Here is a 20277-nt window from a genome sequence, read left to right on the forward strand (position 1 = left end):
TTATGATCCTCAAGCACCCCCTCCAATGGTACGCCATCATCTACATTCCCAGTTACAAAATTCTTGAACTACAAAAGAGGAAGGCAGAATATCAGTATTACATTGAGAATAGAATATAAAATAATTTGAGTGAATCACCTCTAATAAGAAAAAGACTCGAGACAACAGACAATTCTTGTACCTGAGAAGAGTTTACAATGTCCCATAACACACGTTTTTCTCCATAATCAACATCAGAATGATGCCTTTCGGTACGAGGGGGTTCGGGAATCACAGATTTTGGAGTCAAACAACATAACCATTATTATGTACTACCATTGAAAACACCCTTATTTGCATGTGCTTGGTGTGAATCAATTTTTGGTTTTTGGTTTTGGTAGGTTTTTGTTGAATTCGCGGAGACAAAGAGTGGTAATTGGTTATTTCGGGTTTGTTTTTGTTCGGATTTAGTGATGTGTCTGCCCAACACTCTCTCATTCAACATAATTCCGGACCCCAAATTGTAGTTTCTGGTCCGCCTTCCAACACAAAATGAACATGACCTTCAAAATTTGAGTCCAATGGCTCCCTATCCCTTTAAAAGTAGAGCTAAAGTAAAACACATTTTACTCTCTATCATTAATTTTCTCTTTATATATACTGGATTCTATTTCTATCTCTATTTCATTTTCTATTTCTCTATATATATAGAAAGTAAAAAAATAGAGATAGAAAGTGAATCTTTATTGACTTTAGCACTATTTTGCACTACTTTATTGACTTTAGCTATATTTTGTTGACTTTAGCTCTACTTTATTGACTTTAGTACTACTTTAGCACTACTTTGCACTACTTTTAAAGGGATAGGGAGCCATTGGACTCAGCCTAAATCCCCAATGGAGTGAATGAGTGATAGACTGATTGGACTCTGAGACAAACAAGGTCACGTGATATACTTTGCCTTCTTTTAGTGAAGCCCGCGAGAATTGGTCACGTGGAGAAATCAAATCACTGAGTCACCTCTGTACGTGTCACACAATCCCAAAACACGATGCCCATTCAGTAACTAGCATATTTTTTCACCATAACTCAAAATCTTCTCTTCCAAGTTCGACCGACCTCTTACAACTAGCCAACTTCTCCATCAAACCAAATAATGCATACGTGGAATTAAAAGCGCGAATCACTCTTTTAATATAAAATGCCTTTCATTTCACTTTTATTATTCCTCACACTCATTTTTCATTCTCTCTGAAGAAAAAAACAGAGAAAGGAAAAATAGAGCGAAGAAAGAAAAGATGTTGGAAGATCAGGTGGCGAATTTGTTACAGAGATATTTAGGAAATTATGTTAAAGGACTTAATAAAGAAGCGTTGAAAATCAGCGTTTGGCAAGGTTCGATTCATCATTTCATTTATTTTTCATGATCATCTCGTTTATCAAATTAGTCATTTTATGAATAAGTTTTAAATTGAGGAGTTTGCACGGCACTCATTTAAATTGTTTATTAGGACATACTGACTACATCTCAATACTACTAAGATAAGGTCTTAAATTTGATCGCTTTAGATGTGGGAGTGGATGAAATAAAATACAAGTTTCTAGATGGATGTTTAGAATGACCTGTACACTTAAAGTTAGTGACGTCGAGTTTATCTTGATCCCGTAACCACCTAGCATTAGTGGAGTATATGCGAATAATGATACTATTTTTCTAATGCTTTGAATATAGAACGAGGTGCAGCTTAAGGTTTGTGAATGGTGGGAAGATAATCTCTTGAATACGAGGTGATGCTAGATGTGTGATAAGGAAGCGATTTATATCTTCTTCCAAGAGGTTGTATATAGGGGGAGGGGGGGAGCCCCCCAAGATTTTGTCAAAAAAAAAAAAATTACATATGTCTTTGTGTACTTTGTACTTGCTGTAGACTATAGGTTGCTGATGAATAGTTTACTGTTAGATCCAAAAGAAAAAAGTAATAGTTTACTGACATAGGGCTAGGCCCCTAGCTGATGTTAATCTATGCATATTAGAATTGGTCTTGCATAAGCAAGTGTCTAAAGGTATGCATGACACATTGACACGAGGGAAATCAGCAGCAACTATACTGTTGTGCAATGAGATTTTCTTTATATCAGCATTGATTCATGGTCGCTGTCAAGTGTAAACTAAGAAGGCCCACCATTCATTACATACTCAACCAAAAAAAGTTGAGAAAGGACGATAGGCTATCTAATCTCTCTCTCTTTTTTTCCCGCTCATATTTGATTCTTTCATGGCCTCTCTCTCAACTCTCATGACATCTTTAAGGAGAACTAAAGCCCAAAGAAGCAACACATTGTCCAAAGTCTAAAAGCACACATGATGGGAAATGTAATGTGCCACTGTTGTATGAAATGCCGGTGGCACTGGGTTGTGCATGGCCAAAATTTTAAAAGATCGCCAAAAAACATTTTTCGTAATATACGTAGTACAACCCTCGCTGTTTTAAATTCCTAGATCCGTCCCTGTATATAGGGTAAAAAGTAGGAATATACAACTTCATTATTATGGTTTAAAGCTGTTTTTGTCTAGCGAAGCATTTTTCACAAGCCATTGTGTTGACATTATGGAAAGAAAGGAACTTGCTGGTATTTGACTATTTGAGAAAAGAGAAGAGGAGATTCACGAGATCACAAAGATAGGGAGACCACGGAACTACTTTTAGATTGGGCTTTTCTTAGCTTCAAGGGGGTGAAATTTTTTAATTCATTTGTAATGGGGATATTTTATTTTATTTTATTTTGCTTTATTTTTATATTTATTATTATAATATCCCCATTTCATAAGATGAAATGGGTATGCAATTGGGACATGCTTGCACTGTGAGAGTAATTATTGTAATAGGGGGTCTTTGGTATTGAGGCCGAGTAGCTCCTACCCATGGTGGCCTATCGAGTTGTAATCTCTTTGTAGATTTTCGTTAATGTATATATTGAATTTTTTGATAAAATAAATAAATAATGCTTTCAAAATGTTTTACCGGTGTAATAATAAAAGAGCAGAGAAAAGAATGACATGTTATTGGATTGTGCAAACTTTTGTGGTTAATTTTTCCAATTGATGCAAATAATGTAGAAAGAATAATACGTTTGGTTAAGTGGAATCGCCTAGTGACCTCCAGTTACGTTAAACCGTGGTCTAGATAGGCACCTTCATCTTCCTTTAGGAGTGTCCTGCGACAGACTAGCCTGGTGAATTGCTCTTTTGCCTCTAATATTTATTATCTTTGAAAATATAGCTACGCCTCAGATTGCGGATTGTTTAGGTAACATACTGTTGCAGTGCTCCATTGTCTTTTTGGAATATAAAGAGTTGGTTGTATTATGCTTACTAATTCTTGAGATGGAAGTGCAGGGGATGTAGAGTTGACAAATATGCAGTTGAAGCCAGAGGCACTTAATGCATTGAACTTGCCTGTTAAAGTTAAGGCAGGATTTTTGGGATCAGTGAGGCTTAAGGTTGTTATGCTAACTTAATTTTAAATTAATTAGTGAATTAAAAAATTGTTTCCTTTGTTACTGGCTTCAGAATATTGATATGATTGTCATCTCCATATCTTATTTAGGTTCCTTGGAGCAGGTTGGGCCAAGAACCTGTTTTAGTTTACCTGGACCGTATATTTATATTAGCGGAACCTGCAACTCATGTCGAAGGATGTAGTGAGGATGCCCTCCAAGAAGCTAAGAAAAGTAGAGTGCGAGTAAGACAATAGTACATTTATATTGTGCTGTGTTTTATGTTAGATGTGTTATTGGATACTCAATGCTTATTTATTGTGATAACAGGAAATGGAGATAAAGCTATTAGAGAGTAAGCAACAACTGAAATCAGAGATGGTAATTGATCATATAATTCCTCAGTTTCCTGCAAGTTTATTTGTGCTCTGAATATTTTAGTTTTCTGGGATGCTAGAGTTCTGTGCATGTTACACATTTTGTTCAAAGTATTGATGAATGCAAGGTAATGATTTTGATTTATAATTTTTCATCTATTGATTGTGTAATGCATCATTCTATTGCAACGGGTTGGTTTTAAAATGCCAACCACGAAAGAATATACACTTGGAAAGGAATTTTTGATTTTTGTGGATGAAAAAACAGATGATGAGGGAGAGTGTTGTTGTCTTCAAAGGAGAGTGGAAAGTTCTAGCAGCTCAAAATGCGTGGAGACGCGGGAAAATAATGAGATCATGAAGAAGATTGTTGACGTACATTTGACTGGTGTAGTGGTTAGGAGCCTAATCTCTTTCATTGAAGAGGAGGGGCCAACTATTGAGTAGAGATTTATATTTAGAAAAAAAGAACACATCAATTGAGAAAGTTATGGAGGTGGTTGTGGTGGGGCTGCAGTCAGAATGAAGGAAGGTTTAAACAATTGATTTTTGAGATCAGGCTACAAAGCAACTGTTCTGGGAGGTGTGTCTCACACAGTAACATCGTGTTCAAGGAAGGAGGAGCGGGTGACATTTGGTTTACCCTAAGACCGAGAGGGAAGGAGTGGCAGAAGGAAATTAGGCAGTAGGCAGTAGGCAGTAGGCAGTAGCTAATAACTCTAGCACCTGTCCATGAAGGTCTTAAGGGAAGCCAGCCATCCTACCAAGAAACCCAAGATACACTAATGAAAAGGCCTAGACACTATCTAACAATTAGTCAGATGAATCTAGGACACATAGACTAAGTAAAACATTTATTGTTGTTAATGTAGAAGAAAGTTTGGAGAAAATAGTTTGGAGAAAAAAGAGAGGATATGGCTTTCATTTATTTCAGCCTTGTATTACTCTTAGGGTAAACCTGTGTTGCATGGGTACTCATACGAGTGTCCAATTTGGACACCGGTACGGAGATTTGGACACGGCATGGTCTAAAAAGCAGATATGTTGACACACCTAATATTTTTTTTAATTTTAATTTTTTTATTAGAAAAACTATTTGGCAATAAGGTTATTGAAAAGACAAGTAAAATTATGTGGTTACAGGATCTCAATTCTAATATTTTATGTTTCTGTGGGTCATATCTTATAAAAGATACATTATCCTACACCTCTTACTGTAGAAGTGTAGGTGTCGTATTTGGGTCGTCCGCGTCACACGCCGACACTCCAGTGTCGGACACGGTGACACGAGACACAACAGAAAATATGAAGTACCCATGCAACAGAGCTCAATATATATCAGAAAATAACAGGGGTTTCACACTAAGTAAGTGACATTGACACAGATACGTGCGAAATATAAAAAATTGAGGTATATCACATACAATATGTCTGTGCCGTGTCCGTACGGGGTACGTATCTGACACGGATTATTTTCAAAATATGGTGTGTCCATGTAACATAGGTTTTACATAATAGAAACTTCCTAACAAATTCGGGTTGGGAGTAGCGCCCCCGAACCCCCAATGGAACATCCACACACGAAAGACGCAATGTCCTTAAATCCCTTGGGAGATGTCCTCTTAGAACATTAACAGACCACAAACCCTTCTGAGAAATATACCAAAAGAAACACAAGGGAGACCAAAAAAAACAAAAAAAGCGAAAAAATCTGATAGACACTGGACCCCTAGAACAGATCTGAACAACTGAATATATAAGATGGTCACCCTCCTCTTTGTTTTCGAGATCTTTGAAATTTCGCTTCCTTCTCTCTAGCTCCTGCTCTAACCTTCTTTTCTCAATGTCGTCATGCAGAACTGTTTGGGGCTGAAAAGGTTGATTAGAGGATAAGAAGGGAATGGACTATGAGTTGTCGGAACCACTAGATGACACGAAGTTAATTTAGAAGTGATTTACCATATAAAATATACAACTCTTAGTGGAATGTGATGGCTGACAGCCTGACAGTAATAGTGCAGTTCAATTAGTTTGAGTAACAGTAAGGATGAAATAATGAGAATTTCTGTTGTTCTGTGTTTTTTCCCCTACAAATAAATGAGACAATGAACTGTAATATGCATTACTTGTTTTCGACTCGGAACTACTGATTTAACATGCCTGTTTGCTTGATTATCTTTTCTACGACAGAATACATCATGGCTAGGATCTTTAATCAACACAATAATTGGGAATTTGAAGCTCTCCATCACCAACATTCACATTAGATATGAGGATCTTGAGAGGTATAAACCTTCTGGATTTCATTAATCTCATTTTCCCCCAGCTAGAATAGAAACTCATAATTGCCATTCTGTAGCAATCCGGGACATCCATTTGCAGCTGGTCTGACCCTAGACAAACTTTCAGCAATGACAGTCGATGAGAATGGAAGGGAAACATTTGTCACTGGTGGTGCCCTAGAGCGTATTCAAAAGGTGCTTTTTATGTACTATCCCATTATTATTTGTCATAATTTGTTATCATTATTATTGATGTTATTGTTATTATTTTCTTATTTAATAAGTTCCAAATATTTGAAGCTCCATCACTGCGGTAGTCTATTTGCACAAAGCAATCACTGAAAGGCGGGTTATTGCTTCCTGTGGTCAACTTCTTGGATCTACTTGTCTAAAATTGATCTATCAATCAATCCAAAGAAAATGATGTGGTCTAGTTGAATATCAAGTTAAAAATCTCAATAAACAATTGGAAACAGTCGTAAAGTTAGTCCACTATAGCTTGATCAGTACATTTCTTTCTTTTTTCCATGACATCTCCTGGTCTCTGATGGCATTGGGCGTTTTGGTTCTGCATGTCCAACTAAACATTTACTTGTGGCACCTCTAGTCCTGTATAAATCTTTAAATTTCATGTTAACGTACTTTGGTTTGAATTACGTAGTCACTTTTTACATATAATTTGTGATCTCCGTCCTTTTGGTCTCGGTGAAACCACTGTATTGAAGATGAATGTCCATCTTAAAACGAATTGGTAATAAGTGGAGAGGCCCCCAAGACTTGTATACTTTTATGCGTGGCTTAACATATCCCATGTGGGACTAAACATCTCAACACACTGCTCTGTAATATATCATTCAAAATATTTTATACACTTTGAAATGGCTTCATATACAGCACCAAAGTCTATCTGCCTTCATTATCATAAACCTCACTTTTACAAAATATGTTGAAAAGCTTATTTCATGATTGCTGTCTTGTAATACAGCTACATAGCTCCAGTTTCCATAAAAGGCGTACTTTCGTTGAACAGAGTGTCTTGGATTTTCTTTCCGAAATCATTTTAGCTATGCATGCAATTTGAACTTCTATAATGACATGTGCTCCTTATCTTTGTGACATATCACTATGCATTTTCAGTTGTTACATTTCATAAAATTAATTCTGAGATAAAGTGGAACAAAGTATCCGGCAGGAGAGTACAGCCAAAATTTAGTGAAATTCATGGATTAATGAACTGGTTATGATTGTCATGTTTTGCAGTCCGTAGAACTTGAACGGCTGGCGTTGTATTTGGATTCCGATATTCGCCCATGGAGTATTTGTAAATCATGGGAGGATTTGCTTCCATCAGAGTGGAGTGAGGTATACTTCTCTCTGCTACAAGATCTTTGGAATCTCCATTTCCTACTGGTGGATGCAATCTGCGTTTATATCAAAATATTATGAGTTTCAGGTGTTCGAAGTTGGTAGTAAGGAGAGCAATGCTAGTACTGTTGTAAAACCACACAGTTACGTCCTGCAACCAGTTACAGGTAATGCAAAATACTCGAAGCTGCGTGTAGACGAATCAAAGAGTTTGGGCCAACCTCTGCAAAAAGCAGCTGTTTACTTAGATGATGTTACACTTTGTTTATCAAAGGTATGCTTTAAGCTCTGTATTCCTCTTCTTTGTTTATTGAAAAAAAAAGGAAAAAAAAAATCCTCTTCTTTGGTGTTTAAAAGATGAAAAGTTAGTTTCAATAACTTATGCGTTTGCAGGATGGATACCGGGATGTTCTCAGGATGGCTGATAACTTTGCTGCCTTCAATCAACGCCTAAAATATGCTCATTTTCGTCCAAATGTCCCGTTAAAATCTGACCCGAAATTGTGGTGGAAATATGCATATAGAGCTGTATCTGATCTGATGAAAAAGGAAAGGTACAAGTGTTAACTTTTTTCTCTCTATTTTTCTTAAACCATGTCTCTGTTTTGTAATAGAGAGAGTTCTGCTATTCCAATTTTGTGTAGGGTGTTGTACATCACAATTTATGTGACATGAATATGTCAAAATCTAAGCAATGGGAATTTGATTAATTATGAAAATTTTCACATCTGTGCAGTGGAAAAGTGTTTTGGGAACAGGTCTTGAAGTCTACAAGCTTACGCAAGAGATACATATCACTTTATGCAACCCTACTGAAAGCTGATCCTAGTCGGCTGGTAGTGGATGACAATAAAGAGATTGAGGCATTAGATCGTGAAGTGGACACGGAAGTAATTCTACAATGGAGGTATGCTCATTTCACGATTTCACAGGCATATTAAACTTGTTCTGCTTGGGTGAAACTGTTTTGGCTCTGTTTGGCCACAATGATTTCAGTAGTGCGTAACCATGTTTTAGGTAACCAAGTAAAGTTGTGGGTAACCAAAGAGTTGGTAGTTTAGAAGTTGTTTGGTCTTCACAAAAAGAAGAAATGATGTTCACATCCAAATGTTGTAAGCACAATTATAACTTCTAATAATGAACAGAGAAGGCAAGACCCAACAATATAATTACGGGGATAACAAGGTGATGCACTAGTGTGCATATAGATATGAACATGACGCCGAAGAATCACGAACTGGTTGCTTGTGACAAGTTATCGCTTGTAATCACCCTGCAAATAATCAATAACAAGAACACACAGAAAACTTTTCTCACACAAACACAAAGTTTTTTAATCAACAACCAAGTATGGCCAAAGGCTTACAACTCAATAATAACTAAAGGAACTAATGGATTTAGAAACTAGTTTTCTAATTCAATTATAGAAACTAAAACAACTAATTTTTGTAATAAAACATAAACCTAAAAATAACCTATGCTAAAAACACCAAAATAGCAATCAAACTTGCTTCTAAAATCCCTTAATAATTAATAATATGTGAACCAATATGGGACTAAACCAAGGGTTTAGAACCTTAGAATACATCAACTCTCCCCCTGTTCAAAAAAGTTCGCCCTCAAACTTGCGCTCACTTGGACACTCTAGAAGGACTTGCATCACGTGTGACCACACCTACTACACATGCATCACCATCATCTGAAGAAGGTTGAAGAATGACTCTGTTTTTCTGCCAATTCGAAGAATAAGTATTGTACTTCCCGCTGTAGATGACATTCCTATCATACAACCATGGACGTCCCAACAGTAAATGACCAATATCCATATCAACGATGTCACACCAAACATGATCAGAATAGTCTCCAATAGAGAAAGGAATAGAACACTTCTTAGTAACTGCAATCTTAGAAGAATTATTCATCCACTTGAGATTATGTGGCTGAGAATGAGTAACCGTTTTCAAGCCAAGTTTCCGAACAATAGTAGATGACACCAAATTGGCACAACTTCCAGGATCAATCACTACAGTGCCCAACTTACCACTCATGCTACATGAAGTACGGAAATTCTGGTCTCTTTGAGAAGGTGAGGAGTGAGGCTCAGTAGGCACAGGAGATTTTTCAACCATAAGCATTGGAAAACCTGTATCAGCTGGAGTTAAAGTGCCCTCTGTCTTTAAGTCTTGTGTTACAACTTCTGTCACAAATTCACTCTCAGCTACCAAGGCTTTCTTAATAGGAGGCTTCTTGCAATCATAAGCTTTATGCCCATTTGTTCTGCAATTGTTGCAATTACCATCAAACTTGGGTTTAGTATCAGTAATCTCAGAAGAAGATGTACTAGAACTCTCAGTGCTTAAATCAGTGGTACTTTTATTTATTCCCAACCATTTATCCAAATACTTAGCTTTATGTTGGGCATCTGCTAAAGTGTCAGGGTCAAACACCATCAAACACCAGGAGAACATTTGGAATATTTGGCTTCAAACCATTGACAAAGCAGGAAACTCTAATAGATTCACTCTCTTGAAAACCACTACGAGCATAGGCAGAAGTAAAATCATCATACTAATCATCAACATATTTCATACCTTGGCGAGAGTTAAGTAGTGCTTGATGTTGGATGTTTTGGTAGTTTAAGGAAGGAACTCTGGTCGCATAGCTGTTTGCAAATCACCCCAAATGCGATAAGGTAACTAAACCCTTTATGAAATAAGCCGCTTTTTAGTTTGCCACCATGCCTATGCTCTACCCCTGAATCTCATAGCAATATTAGGAGCTTGTTTATCATCTGGCATATATTTGGCTGTAAGCACATCATCAACAATACCTTCCCAATCCAGGTAGTCATTAACTTTGGTAGTGCCATGAAATTCTGGGATAACTTCTACCTTAAAATTTTGCTCCCAACGTGTGTTGTTGCTCGTCATCTCTAAGTATTGGTACACGCTATGCTTGTGGTAAATTTGTTCGACAAGGAGCATTAATAAGTTCGTGCAATTCAGCAAAATTATCATCAATTTTTTTATCCAATGCGTCAAATTTCGCATTGTGGCTAGCAATATCAGCAGTCAAACCATTCAAATTTAGCTCCATAGCTTCAAACTTCACATTAAGCTCCTCAATAGATTTGACACGATGAGTTGCCATTTTTTTTTGTTTTTTGTGGACTGGTCTGGACGGACAGCACAGACGGACGGACAAACAGAACAGACGGACGGACGGACAAACAGAACAAGACGGACAGACTATTTTGGGCTGAACTTAAAACAGATTGGGCTTTGGGGAAAAACTAGGGGTGCAGATGGATACTCGAAAATCTGAATCCGATTCGTATTCGAAAAATCAGATATTATCTGAAAATTTCGGATATCAGATTTGGATTCGGATAAATTTTTCTATCGGATACGGATACGGATTTTGGTGATATCCGTTCCGATTTGATTTATTAATATAGTTAGATACACTACGTGTGGTGGACTGGTGGGGGCCTCCACTAAGGCCTGATATCCGAAAGAGTGCTTTGTAAAAACCACAAAAGCAATCACCAAAAAAATCATATATTAAACCATGAGAAAGCTAGTGTTTTCTGTCACTTGCAAAGTTAAGATTGAGAACCGATTAAATACAAAGCAGGCTACTCCAGTCGGTAAACGAGCGAAGCATCAGCAACAATTTCCTCACTTGTTGTTTATGAGTCTAATCGCTTTAGCTTCTTCTCCTCCAAACTTCTTTTTTTCTTAGTGCCTGTTCTTGTTTTGGTTACAAAATCTCTAACAGTTGGGGGAGCTGCCATTTTAACTTGAGGTAGTTCTTGGAGCTACTCGATCGGTTTTGCCAACCAAACTTCGCAAAATCCATCTTACTATCCTACTGATTTGTGGTTTTGTGAACGGATTGGATATTATCCGATATCCGATCGGATATCGGATTCGATTCAAATGCCACTGTCACACATCCTTCGGATACGGATTCGGATGTGAGTGACAAATTTCGGATTCGGATTCGGATGCGAGTGACAAATTTCGGATTCGGATTCGGATGCAGGCATATTCGAATCCGAACCTATCCGTCTGCACCCCTAGGAAAAACAATAGCTGGGTTAATAAGGACTTAACTAGGAAGTGGACTGAGTGGCTTACTAATTAAACAGAACCGGGTGTAAATAATTAAACCAAAAATAGAAAGTCGGCTACTGTTTGCACGTAGTGTGAACTCAAAGGACAAGTTCCTAAAACCAGAAAAGGAAAAACACGAACACGAACAGACTTTGAGGAGGAGAATAGCTCAAGAAAGTTAAAACTACTTCCCAGGAAAACTACTCAAGAAAGTGTAACCTTTTTTGTTTTTGTTTAATTACGTAAAAGAGATTATATTAATATACTAAAAAAGGATTACTATAACACTTAAATTATCAGCCAGTAGCTAATTTTTCATGATTCATAACCCTAATACATCTACCCCATCACCCTAATACACCCAATTTGATCTGGTGGTAAAGTTCAAGTGGTTTAATGCTTACAAGATTTTTAATGCTTACAAGACCTAACAATAGTGGACATAATTGGAAGAAACATAATTGTTAAGTTTCCTTTATTTGTAAGACATCATTAACTTTTTTCTGTAATTGATGTGCTTCACAAAATTTCTTACATGTTGTTTGCTCTTGGTTTAAGTGCAGGATGTTGGCTCACAAGCTTGTGGAGCAGTCAACAGAATCCTTAAAAAAGCAAAAGACGAAGAAATCATGGTGGTCACTTGGATGGTTGTTAGTTTACCTTGATTTTATTTTTCTTTTGTGCTTTATTGCTCTATTTTTTAAAATTATTATTAGTAATTATTGATATTATGATGCTTGAGGCTTAGTAAAACCTGATACTACTCTCAGGACCGGTGATGCTGCTAATGACGAAGATGAGCCTTGGCATTTTAAAGAGGAAGACTGGGATCAACTAAATAGAATTATAGGGTACAAAGAAGCTGATGTTGGGCTGGAAACGCAAGACAATGGGAATGTGCTTCATACCTTCTTAGAAGTTCACATGAAACATAATGCCTCAAAGCTTGTCACTCGTCAGCAGTGTCTTGCTGAATTATCCTGCGAAGATCTTGATTGTGTTATAAAGCTTTATCCAGAGGCGAAAGTGTTTGAGGTGAAGTTGGGATCTTATAAGTTGTCATCTCCCCATGGGCTCTTAGCTGAGGTTTGGATTTGATATTGAGAATTACATGCTGATAGCTTCTAATCTTCTTGTTTTGTTATTATGAGCTTAGACTCTGTTTAAAATTTCATGCAGAGCGCAACTGTTGATGATTCTTTAGTTGGTATTTTCTCCTACAAACCTTTTGGGACCAAGTTTGACTGGAGTTTGGTTGCGAAGGCGTCTCCATGTTACATGACGGTACGCTATTTTGCAGTAATTCTGTTAGGTAATATACAAAATTGGAGGGAACTTATGGTGATACACTTTCCTTGCAGTATATAAAGGACTCTATTGATCAAATTGTCAATTTTTTTGAAAGTGGGGCTGCTGTCAGTCAGACCATTGCTCTGGAGACTGCAGCTGCAGTACAGGTATGGTCTTGTCCTATGAAATTGGCAGTGGTGTATATTAATGTGCATGGGCTTGCCTCTTTTTACATCTTGAATAGGCGCGGCACTAAGACCTCATTTACATTCCTAGTTGGGCCTGTGAAGTATTTTTTTCACACCTTGGAGTTTTAGAACTTCTTGTTATGCACCTGTTGACTAATTCTTAATGCTGAGGTCTCTGTTCTTTCATGAAGATGACAATTGATGGAGTAAAGCGTACGGCTCAACAGCAGGTGACAAAGGCATTGAAGGATCATGCAAGGTAGATTAGTCCGAAATGTTGGGTTTCCTGTTTGGCATATTTAATTTCTTTGTTTGTTATTGAGTAAGAGAGAAGGAAAGGAAGAAAGAAATAAGAGATGGAGCAGAAGGGAGAGTACGTCCTCAATTGATTCGAGCTCTCTCGTTCTCTTTTTTATAAACAAAAGATAGTAGGGTTTTATATACATTCAGAAAAACCCGTGCTGCCATCTAGAAAAATACCTCCTTTAAGATAAGAACTCTAATGGCATATTCAATTAGGAATTTCCGAACCTCCAAGTTTTGTGTTATTAAACTTACGGATAGCATCACTAGGTTATATATATTTTTAGCTCTGAGAGAGGAAATTTATATTTTGCTTTAACAGGTAATTTCTTTTTAATTCTAAATTGCTGATGTACTATTATTTGTATGCCGCGACTGGCGGTGGGCACTAATGAAGATGTTGAAAGACATCTCTACTGTGAATTTCTCCATTGTTCAATTGATTGTAAATGGTGGAGGCTGGTACCAGAGGGAGGGAGATAGGACGGAGGAGGCAGGAAGCGTGGCTGAGAAGGAGTGACGTTAGGTGCTTGAAGAAGATAAAGGCGTGAAGAAGATGGAAGTTTTTTAAAGAGAAGAAACCTCAAGACGGTCACAATTCGGACAGAGAAGTGTTTCCTGTACACCCGTAGCCAGAGGATTCACTTTGTATGTGGAATATTTCATATGAATTAAAGACATCAGTAGATCAGATTTGTAAGAGTATGACACATTTTATAGCAACTATATTGCTCGGATACGCTAAGATAGCCCTTAAAATGAAGTGGATGCTGGCAGAATTGGAAGTTGATCAACTTTAAGACAACAGGATGAGTTAGAAGGGAGTGTTTATGATTATGAGGAGGATGCCAAGGTCGATTCACGTGTTTGGGAGAGGAGATAGGAAGGTCTGATGATGACTGGGAAGGGGCACATTAAGGATAGGAGATGTGCGTGGTGCAACATGGGGGCTGTGTGGATTGTTTGGGTGGTATATCGACTGGTTACGGCATGGTGGCACTTCCTGGGATTCTGCCATCTGTTGTGTTCGTTTTATGTTTTTTTATTTTTTTTATTGACTTGTACCTTATGCTTTCAGCTTTATGTAATTGGGCGTATTAGCCTTTAGGCAGGGTAGGGTTCCTCTTTTGGTCCTGGAATTTACCTTCGGCTTGTTTTGGGTATATTGATATAATGTCCTTGGCTATATCAATGTAATACCTTTTATGGACAAAAAAAAAGAAAAATCCACTACATGGTTTCAACAATATAGATTAGGAATTGACGTATCCAACATTTATACCAACCCTTTGGAAATCCTTATTCTCTACTACATACTTCTCTGTTTGATGAGTTGACCCCTATTAACTATTTTGAGAATTTAATTTAATAAATTTACTGAGTAATGGAGATGGACAACAGTTAAAATAGTTAAATAGGATCTTAAATAAGAGACATAGTAATTAATATGGTGTGCTACTTTCATCTAGAAACTTGGTTATCTGATTTGATGCACATTATATTCATCAATGGCGATGTTCATTTGCTGCTAGGTTTATGTTGGATCTGGATGTTGCGGCTCCAAAGATTACCATTCCCACCAACTTTTGCCCAGACAACTCTCATACAACTAAGCTTCTACTTGATTTAGGGAATTTGGTTCTCCATACACAGGTTCTTCCGTGGATTTCATCCTGCATCCCAGTTGATATATAGAGTGACATGTGCACAAAACTTGCATCTTAAAAAGGGAAAAATAAATGAGTACTAAGAAAATAATTAGTACTTTGAATTCCTATGCTTCATTAATTCTGAATTGGTGTTTCTGCATGAAAAACAGGATGAATATGATCTGAAGTCACCGGAGGAGAATGATATGTACTTGCAGTTTAGTTTGGGTTTAAGTGATGTATCTGCCTTTTTGGTGGATGGTGACTATCATTGGAGTCAAACTCCTCTTAATGTGTCGGACAGTTCTTCCCTATCAGATCATATAAGTTTCTTGCCAGTTATAGACAAGTGTGGGATAGTTTTGAAGCTTCAGCAGGTGGCCACTGTACTTGATGTTTCTCTGCGTATATTTTTATTGTAAAGTCTGAACTGATACAAACCCGTTTTCTACTCTCATCATCTACAGATTCGGACAGAGCGACCATTCTACCCATCAACAAGAATTTCTGCACGCCTTCCCACCCTTGGATTCCATTTTTCTCCTGCTCGTTACCATAGATTGATGCAAGTTGCAAAGATCTTTCAGAATGAAGACACTGAGAACTTGGATTCTCTTCGCCCTTGGGATCAAGCTGATATCGAAGGATGGGTGTCTGTTCTTGTGTGGAAGGTTTGTTTGGCCTAGACCCTAGAATCCGCATCTTTTTTGTGTATTTTTTGGTAACGAAAACACTTATTTTTCTAAATCTCTGATCTTCTACAGTTTCGTGTTGTAGGGTGTAGGGAATAGAGAAGCAGCGTGGAAGCGCCGATACATTTGCCTAGTTGGTCCATTTTTATATATACTGGAGAGCCCTGGGTCTAAAACATACAAGAGTTTTCTCAGGTTAGTCATCTATAAGTTTTCATTGTCCCTGTATAGCATGAAAATATTGAACTGCATTCCTCTCTTTCAACGGCTACAATATTCCTACCAAATATTTTACTGACAAACCACGAGTTAAGGTCTGATATCTATATTTTCTTTTCCACTCACATGCACTATGCACTAGTAAAAATCATTAGCTTTGGCCCGTACGTACTTATTCCTTCTATTTACTTATGCTTTCTTATGTCCATTATGTTCAAGAGTAGCATTTATCAACCCAACTTACTTTATACCTGGTTAATGGCAAACATGATGGAGTAGACACTTGGGAGGTCCATTGGTGCACTTTAGAGTTTCTCTTTTAAGAGCAAAGTTTCAGTATGTTAAGGGATATTTCTGAGCGTCTACCAGACAAGTAGACACAGGAAACTCAAAAAGACTTGCATTAGGGAGACAACGCATCCTATGAGATGCCGACTATATGATGATGTTGTTCTTCTAAGTTACATTACATCAGTAAAGATCACTCTTCCTCGTAAGAACTGGATTGGATCCTTTTATACCATATCCTATGTCATTGTTGTTACTGACAAATTTCATTAAACTTGTCCAAAAAATAAAAAACAATTTCATATTAGTTGTGCGTCCGCTCATGTTTATCTAGTAGCAATGGCACTGTCTAAATCTGTTATCTTGGTTCAGCCTTCGAGGAAAACAGATATATCAGGTTCCGACAGAGTTTGCTGGCAATGAGGGGAATGTCTTAGCTCTTTGTGAAGCTGGGCAATCCAATAGCAAGGTTTGTTCTGATCATCAATATTTTGTTTAAAGTTTGAACTGTTTCAAGATCTTTTAATAATTTTTTCTTGTCTTTTTATTTTGATTGGTAATGTTGAAAATCATATCACCACATTCAAAGTTCAAATATTTGCTAAAAACTAGTCTCGAGGACCATCTGCCCCCTACCCAAATACATGCATAGCCCTAATATAACCTACCACCAATACAGAAGTTGGAAGACAGCGAAGGAAATATGAAAAGAGGAAAACCAAAAAAAAGAATAAACAGAAAAAACAGAAAGAAACCAAGGTATCACCACCATGCCATTACCAATGCCCAACAAAACGACCATCAGATCACACATCTTCCCCCTATCGTCCTCCCTTCACCTCTCTTTGCTATCAGCTTCTCAATCAAACTCAGAACCAACACCATCATTGTCTACATCGAATTCCTCCTCTGAGCACTCCAGTTCCAGCCTGGCCTCTTTCTCGTCGTCTTCTAGGTCTTCAAAGTCCTTGCTTACCGCGGTCCGCATGTAATCTCTCATCTCTTCCATCCTTCGCTGGTCTCTGTCATCAAGCATTTCCAGTGTCTTTCCTTTCTTCTGTATCAATGTTTTTTTTATTCTTCTGGTTTTATCTTCCTATATCATGAACTTTTTTTTTATTTTTTTTTTTTGCAGGTTGTTGAAGATGTCAATGCCGTAATTTTACGTTTTGATTCTGAAGATTCTAGGAGAACTTGGCAGGGGCGTTTTCAAGGGGCTATATATCGTGCATCGGTATCTATTTGTAACACCCAGAACACTAATATTTTAATTTGTTCTATTAGTATTGTAGTGTGGACACGTTCGACCAGTATAGCATCAGCGGGTTAGAATTGTAATATCAAATCATATTGAGTTAGTTTATGGAGTACGGACTACACCCATACAGTATTGAGTTGCCTCATTTTCTTTGCGGTTCGAGTTAACTCGCGAGTCAAATCGTGGTTTTTTCCGGTTCCTACAACACTGCCCATACTTGTTTTTCAGAAGTCATTTTGGTAGAATTATCTAAAATTGCCACTCTTCCATTCGAATCATTGGGTCGTAAAAATTATACATAAACCAATAACTATAACTATAAGAAACCTGGCAAAACTTTCTTAAAAATCCAAAACTCATTTTGGTTCCCCAGGCCAGTGCATTCTCGTTCATATCCTATAAGCTATATGTTTGGGATGTTTCTGTAGTGGCATGGATTTCAACTGAGATCGACAGCACTCTCTTTGCCCAACTTTTCTTCAAGTCCAGTAGTTCGTAGCAACATTCAATCCATGCACTCTGTGCTTCGCAAAATGCTTTTACTCCTTTGCTATCACCTTAAACTCTTTAATAATCGGAAATATACATTTACCAATAAGTGCGTCAGCTTGGTGCATTTTTGGACTTCCCTATCATTTTCAAGGTGATGAAGCCCTACATCCCAGCTGATTTCCCCCCTGGATTCCAGTTACATTTGTTTAACCGTTGAGAGTTTTTGTTGCGATATACTACTGTATAATTGAATGGAGGAAAAGTTAACAAAGTGGAGAGTAAGAAAACATAATAATTAGGTTTTATATGAAAGTAAACCTTTCAAATAATGAAGAGGATGAACAGTTTTTAGACTTTGGTAGAAGGTGGAGTGGGGAGTTGCCCTAACGAGAGGAAAGACTCTAGAACTACTTGACAGTAGGAGAGAGGAAGGAGTTAGAAAACAGGAGGGTGGTCGACTGCGATGATGAGTCTGGGGAGAACATTGATTATCTGTACAATCCGGAGCACGAGAAGCTAGACTTGGAGCTGTCGAACGAAGAAAGTAATAGGGAGAAGAGGGTCTGTGAAATTTTTGTGCTGTATCTTCTTTTGTTTTGTTTTGATGGGTGGGGTGAAAGCTCTTCCCTGGTGGGATGTTTGTACTAGGGGTTTATGGAAGGTGCTATGGGGGTCTTGGTCTTGTTTAATTAACTACTCAAGTATTAATGTATTGTCTTTTGATTACAGTAATGAATTATTTTTCATGGATCCTAAAAGAAAAAAAAACCTTGTAAGTTAACTACTGGGTTGTTTCTAATTACATGCCCTAATAAGGATTTACTTGCTAGCAAAGCAGTCTAATATGAAATCTAGCAAAAAAATAAAATTTCTTTGTATAGCATCGATCAATTAAACAAAATCCTTCATAATATACAATATTTTAAACAAGTGCTATTATAAATATTTTAACCTGTAATTTACCAATATTTTTTTATTGATTATCATTTATCAAGTATTTTAAACGGGGAAACAAGTGCCGGTCTACTTCTTTCCCATTGTTTTGAGTTGAGTGATCCCGATCTGTTGGTAGTATTTCGACTTGAAAAAGCTAGTCTTATGCTCGGTAGAGACTCCCCTGCTCTCTGTGTAGCAAACCTCTTTCTATTCTCCCAAAGGAATTTAAATTTGGAAGAGTTACCTACATACCTCTAGTCATCATATGGAGAAACAAACAAGGTAGTCTTTGAAAATGTGGAAGAGGAAACGTAAAGTATTATCCTTTATATTATAGTATCCATTCTTCTTTAATCCATTACCATTGAACTTTAAGAGGTTATTTTTGGGGTTCTTGTTGTAATTGAAGCACAAGGGCCCTGTATGCGGGATTGCTTTTAGTTTTGGTTGGTCTCGTATAATAATCTCGAGCTCTTTATTTTTTACTTTTCTCATTTCTAGTACTATTAATTTATTATTATTTTTTTCTTATGCTTCTTCACATACAAAACCTTGAAAAAACCATATGCCCACTGATATTAGATGGTTTATGGTGATTTTGACGCATGGTACTCAATGTTTTCTAATTTTTGTTGACCTGTACATATATGCAGCACTTTAATGTTCTGCTGTGGTATGAGATATAAAACCACCTTTATATGGTGACGGAGAAAACCTATTCTTGGATTTGTTTGCAGAATTCTGCTTCTGTCACTGGTATGTCTGAAACTTCTTCGGATTCTGAAGATAAAGAAAGTGAACTTGTTGATGGAAGTAATGTAATGGATCTGTTGACCATGGAGAAAATGTTCATTACCGGAGTTCTTGATGAACTAAAGATCTCTTTCAGCTACAACTGTAATGTAAGCTCAAAACAATTGTTAAAAGTTTATCACTTAATTTGATTCTTTTGTAAATTACTGTTGAACAGAAAGGACCTAATAACAAATCTTCTCTTGCCCATTCTTCCCGCTAGAGCAATCCAAGTTTCATGAATATGCTTCTATCTGAAGAAAGTCCGTTATTTGAGTTTCGTGCAAAAGGTGGTCAGGTATTTTGTTACTTCACATTATGAATATTCCTTGTAATCTTACTATATTAGAAAAATATGGGGGTCGATGAACAGTAAGTTTGGTGTATGTCCTAGGGGTATTTTAGTAATTTTACTGTTTAAAATATTTTTTTATGGGCAAAATAGTAATTTCATTGTTTAAAAAAAATGAAATAATATTTGGGTTAACTAGTATTACCCCACTAGATGAGCCAATTAGGATTGGGTGGGGTAATACTCGTTAACCCAAAAT

At 37.1% G+C, this 20277-nt stretch overlaps 1 protein-coding gene across 2 annotated transcripts in view; it reads left to right on the forward strand.

Annotated features, from left to right (window-relative positions):
- The first annotated feature begins 1147 nt into the window (after positions 1-1147).
- LOC147524260 (pleckstrin homology (PH) domain-containing protein) overlaps positions 1148-20277 on the forward strand; it is a 54874-nt gene continuing 35744 nt past the window's right edge. The window contains exons 1-23 of one of the 2 annotated variants that reach the window (XM_086602529.1): positions 1148-1374; positions 3377-3480; positions 3588-3722; positions 3808-3858; positions 6045-6139; positions 6214-6331; positions 7397-7498; positions 7590-7775; positions 7895-8055; positions 8238-8408; positions 12183-12266; positions 12390-12705; positions 12799-12903; positions 12981-13076; positions 13289-13356; positions 14933-15053; positions 15220-15426; positions 15517-15720; positions 15827-15936; positions 16621-16717; positions 17384-17482; positions 19672-19836; positions 19950-20024. In XM_086602529.1, coding sequence (XP_086458655.1) covers positions 1278-1374; positions 3377-3480; positions 3588-3722; positions 3808-3858; positions 6045-6139; positions 6214-6331; positions 7397-7498; positions 7590-7775; positions 7895-8055; positions 8238-8408; positions 12183-12266; positions 12390-12705; positions 12799-12903; positions 12981-13076; positions 13289-13356; positions 14933-15053; positions 15220-15426; positions 15517-15720; positions 15827-15936; positions 16621-16717; positions 17384-17482; positions 19672-19836; positions 19950-20024 — 2967 coding nt within the window. In that variant the 5' untranslated portion in view covers positions 1148-1277. Of the gene's footprint in view, positions 1375-3376; positions 3481-3587; positions 3723-3807; positions 3859-5876; positions 5896-6044; positions 6140-6213; positions 6332-7396; positions 7499-7589; positions 7776-7894; positions 8056-8237; positions 8409-12182; positions 12267-12389; positions 12706-12798; positions 12904-12980; positions 13077-13288; positions 13357-14932; positions 15054-15219; positions 15427-15516; positions 15721-15826; positions 15937-16620; positions 16718-17383; positions 17483-19671; positions 19837-19949; positions 20025-20277 lie in introns of those variants that run through there. The other variant, XM_086602540.1, reaches the window with a different exon arrangement.

Source organism: Coptis chinensis, chromosome 1 (assembly GCF_015680905.1).
Source record: "Coptis chinensis isolate HL-2020 chromosome 1, ASM1568090v1, whole genome shotgun sequence".
Classification (NCBI taxonomy): domain Eukaryota; kingdom Viridiplantae; phylum Streptophyta; class Magnoliopsida; order Ranunculales; family Ranunculaceae; genus Coptis; species Coptis chinensis.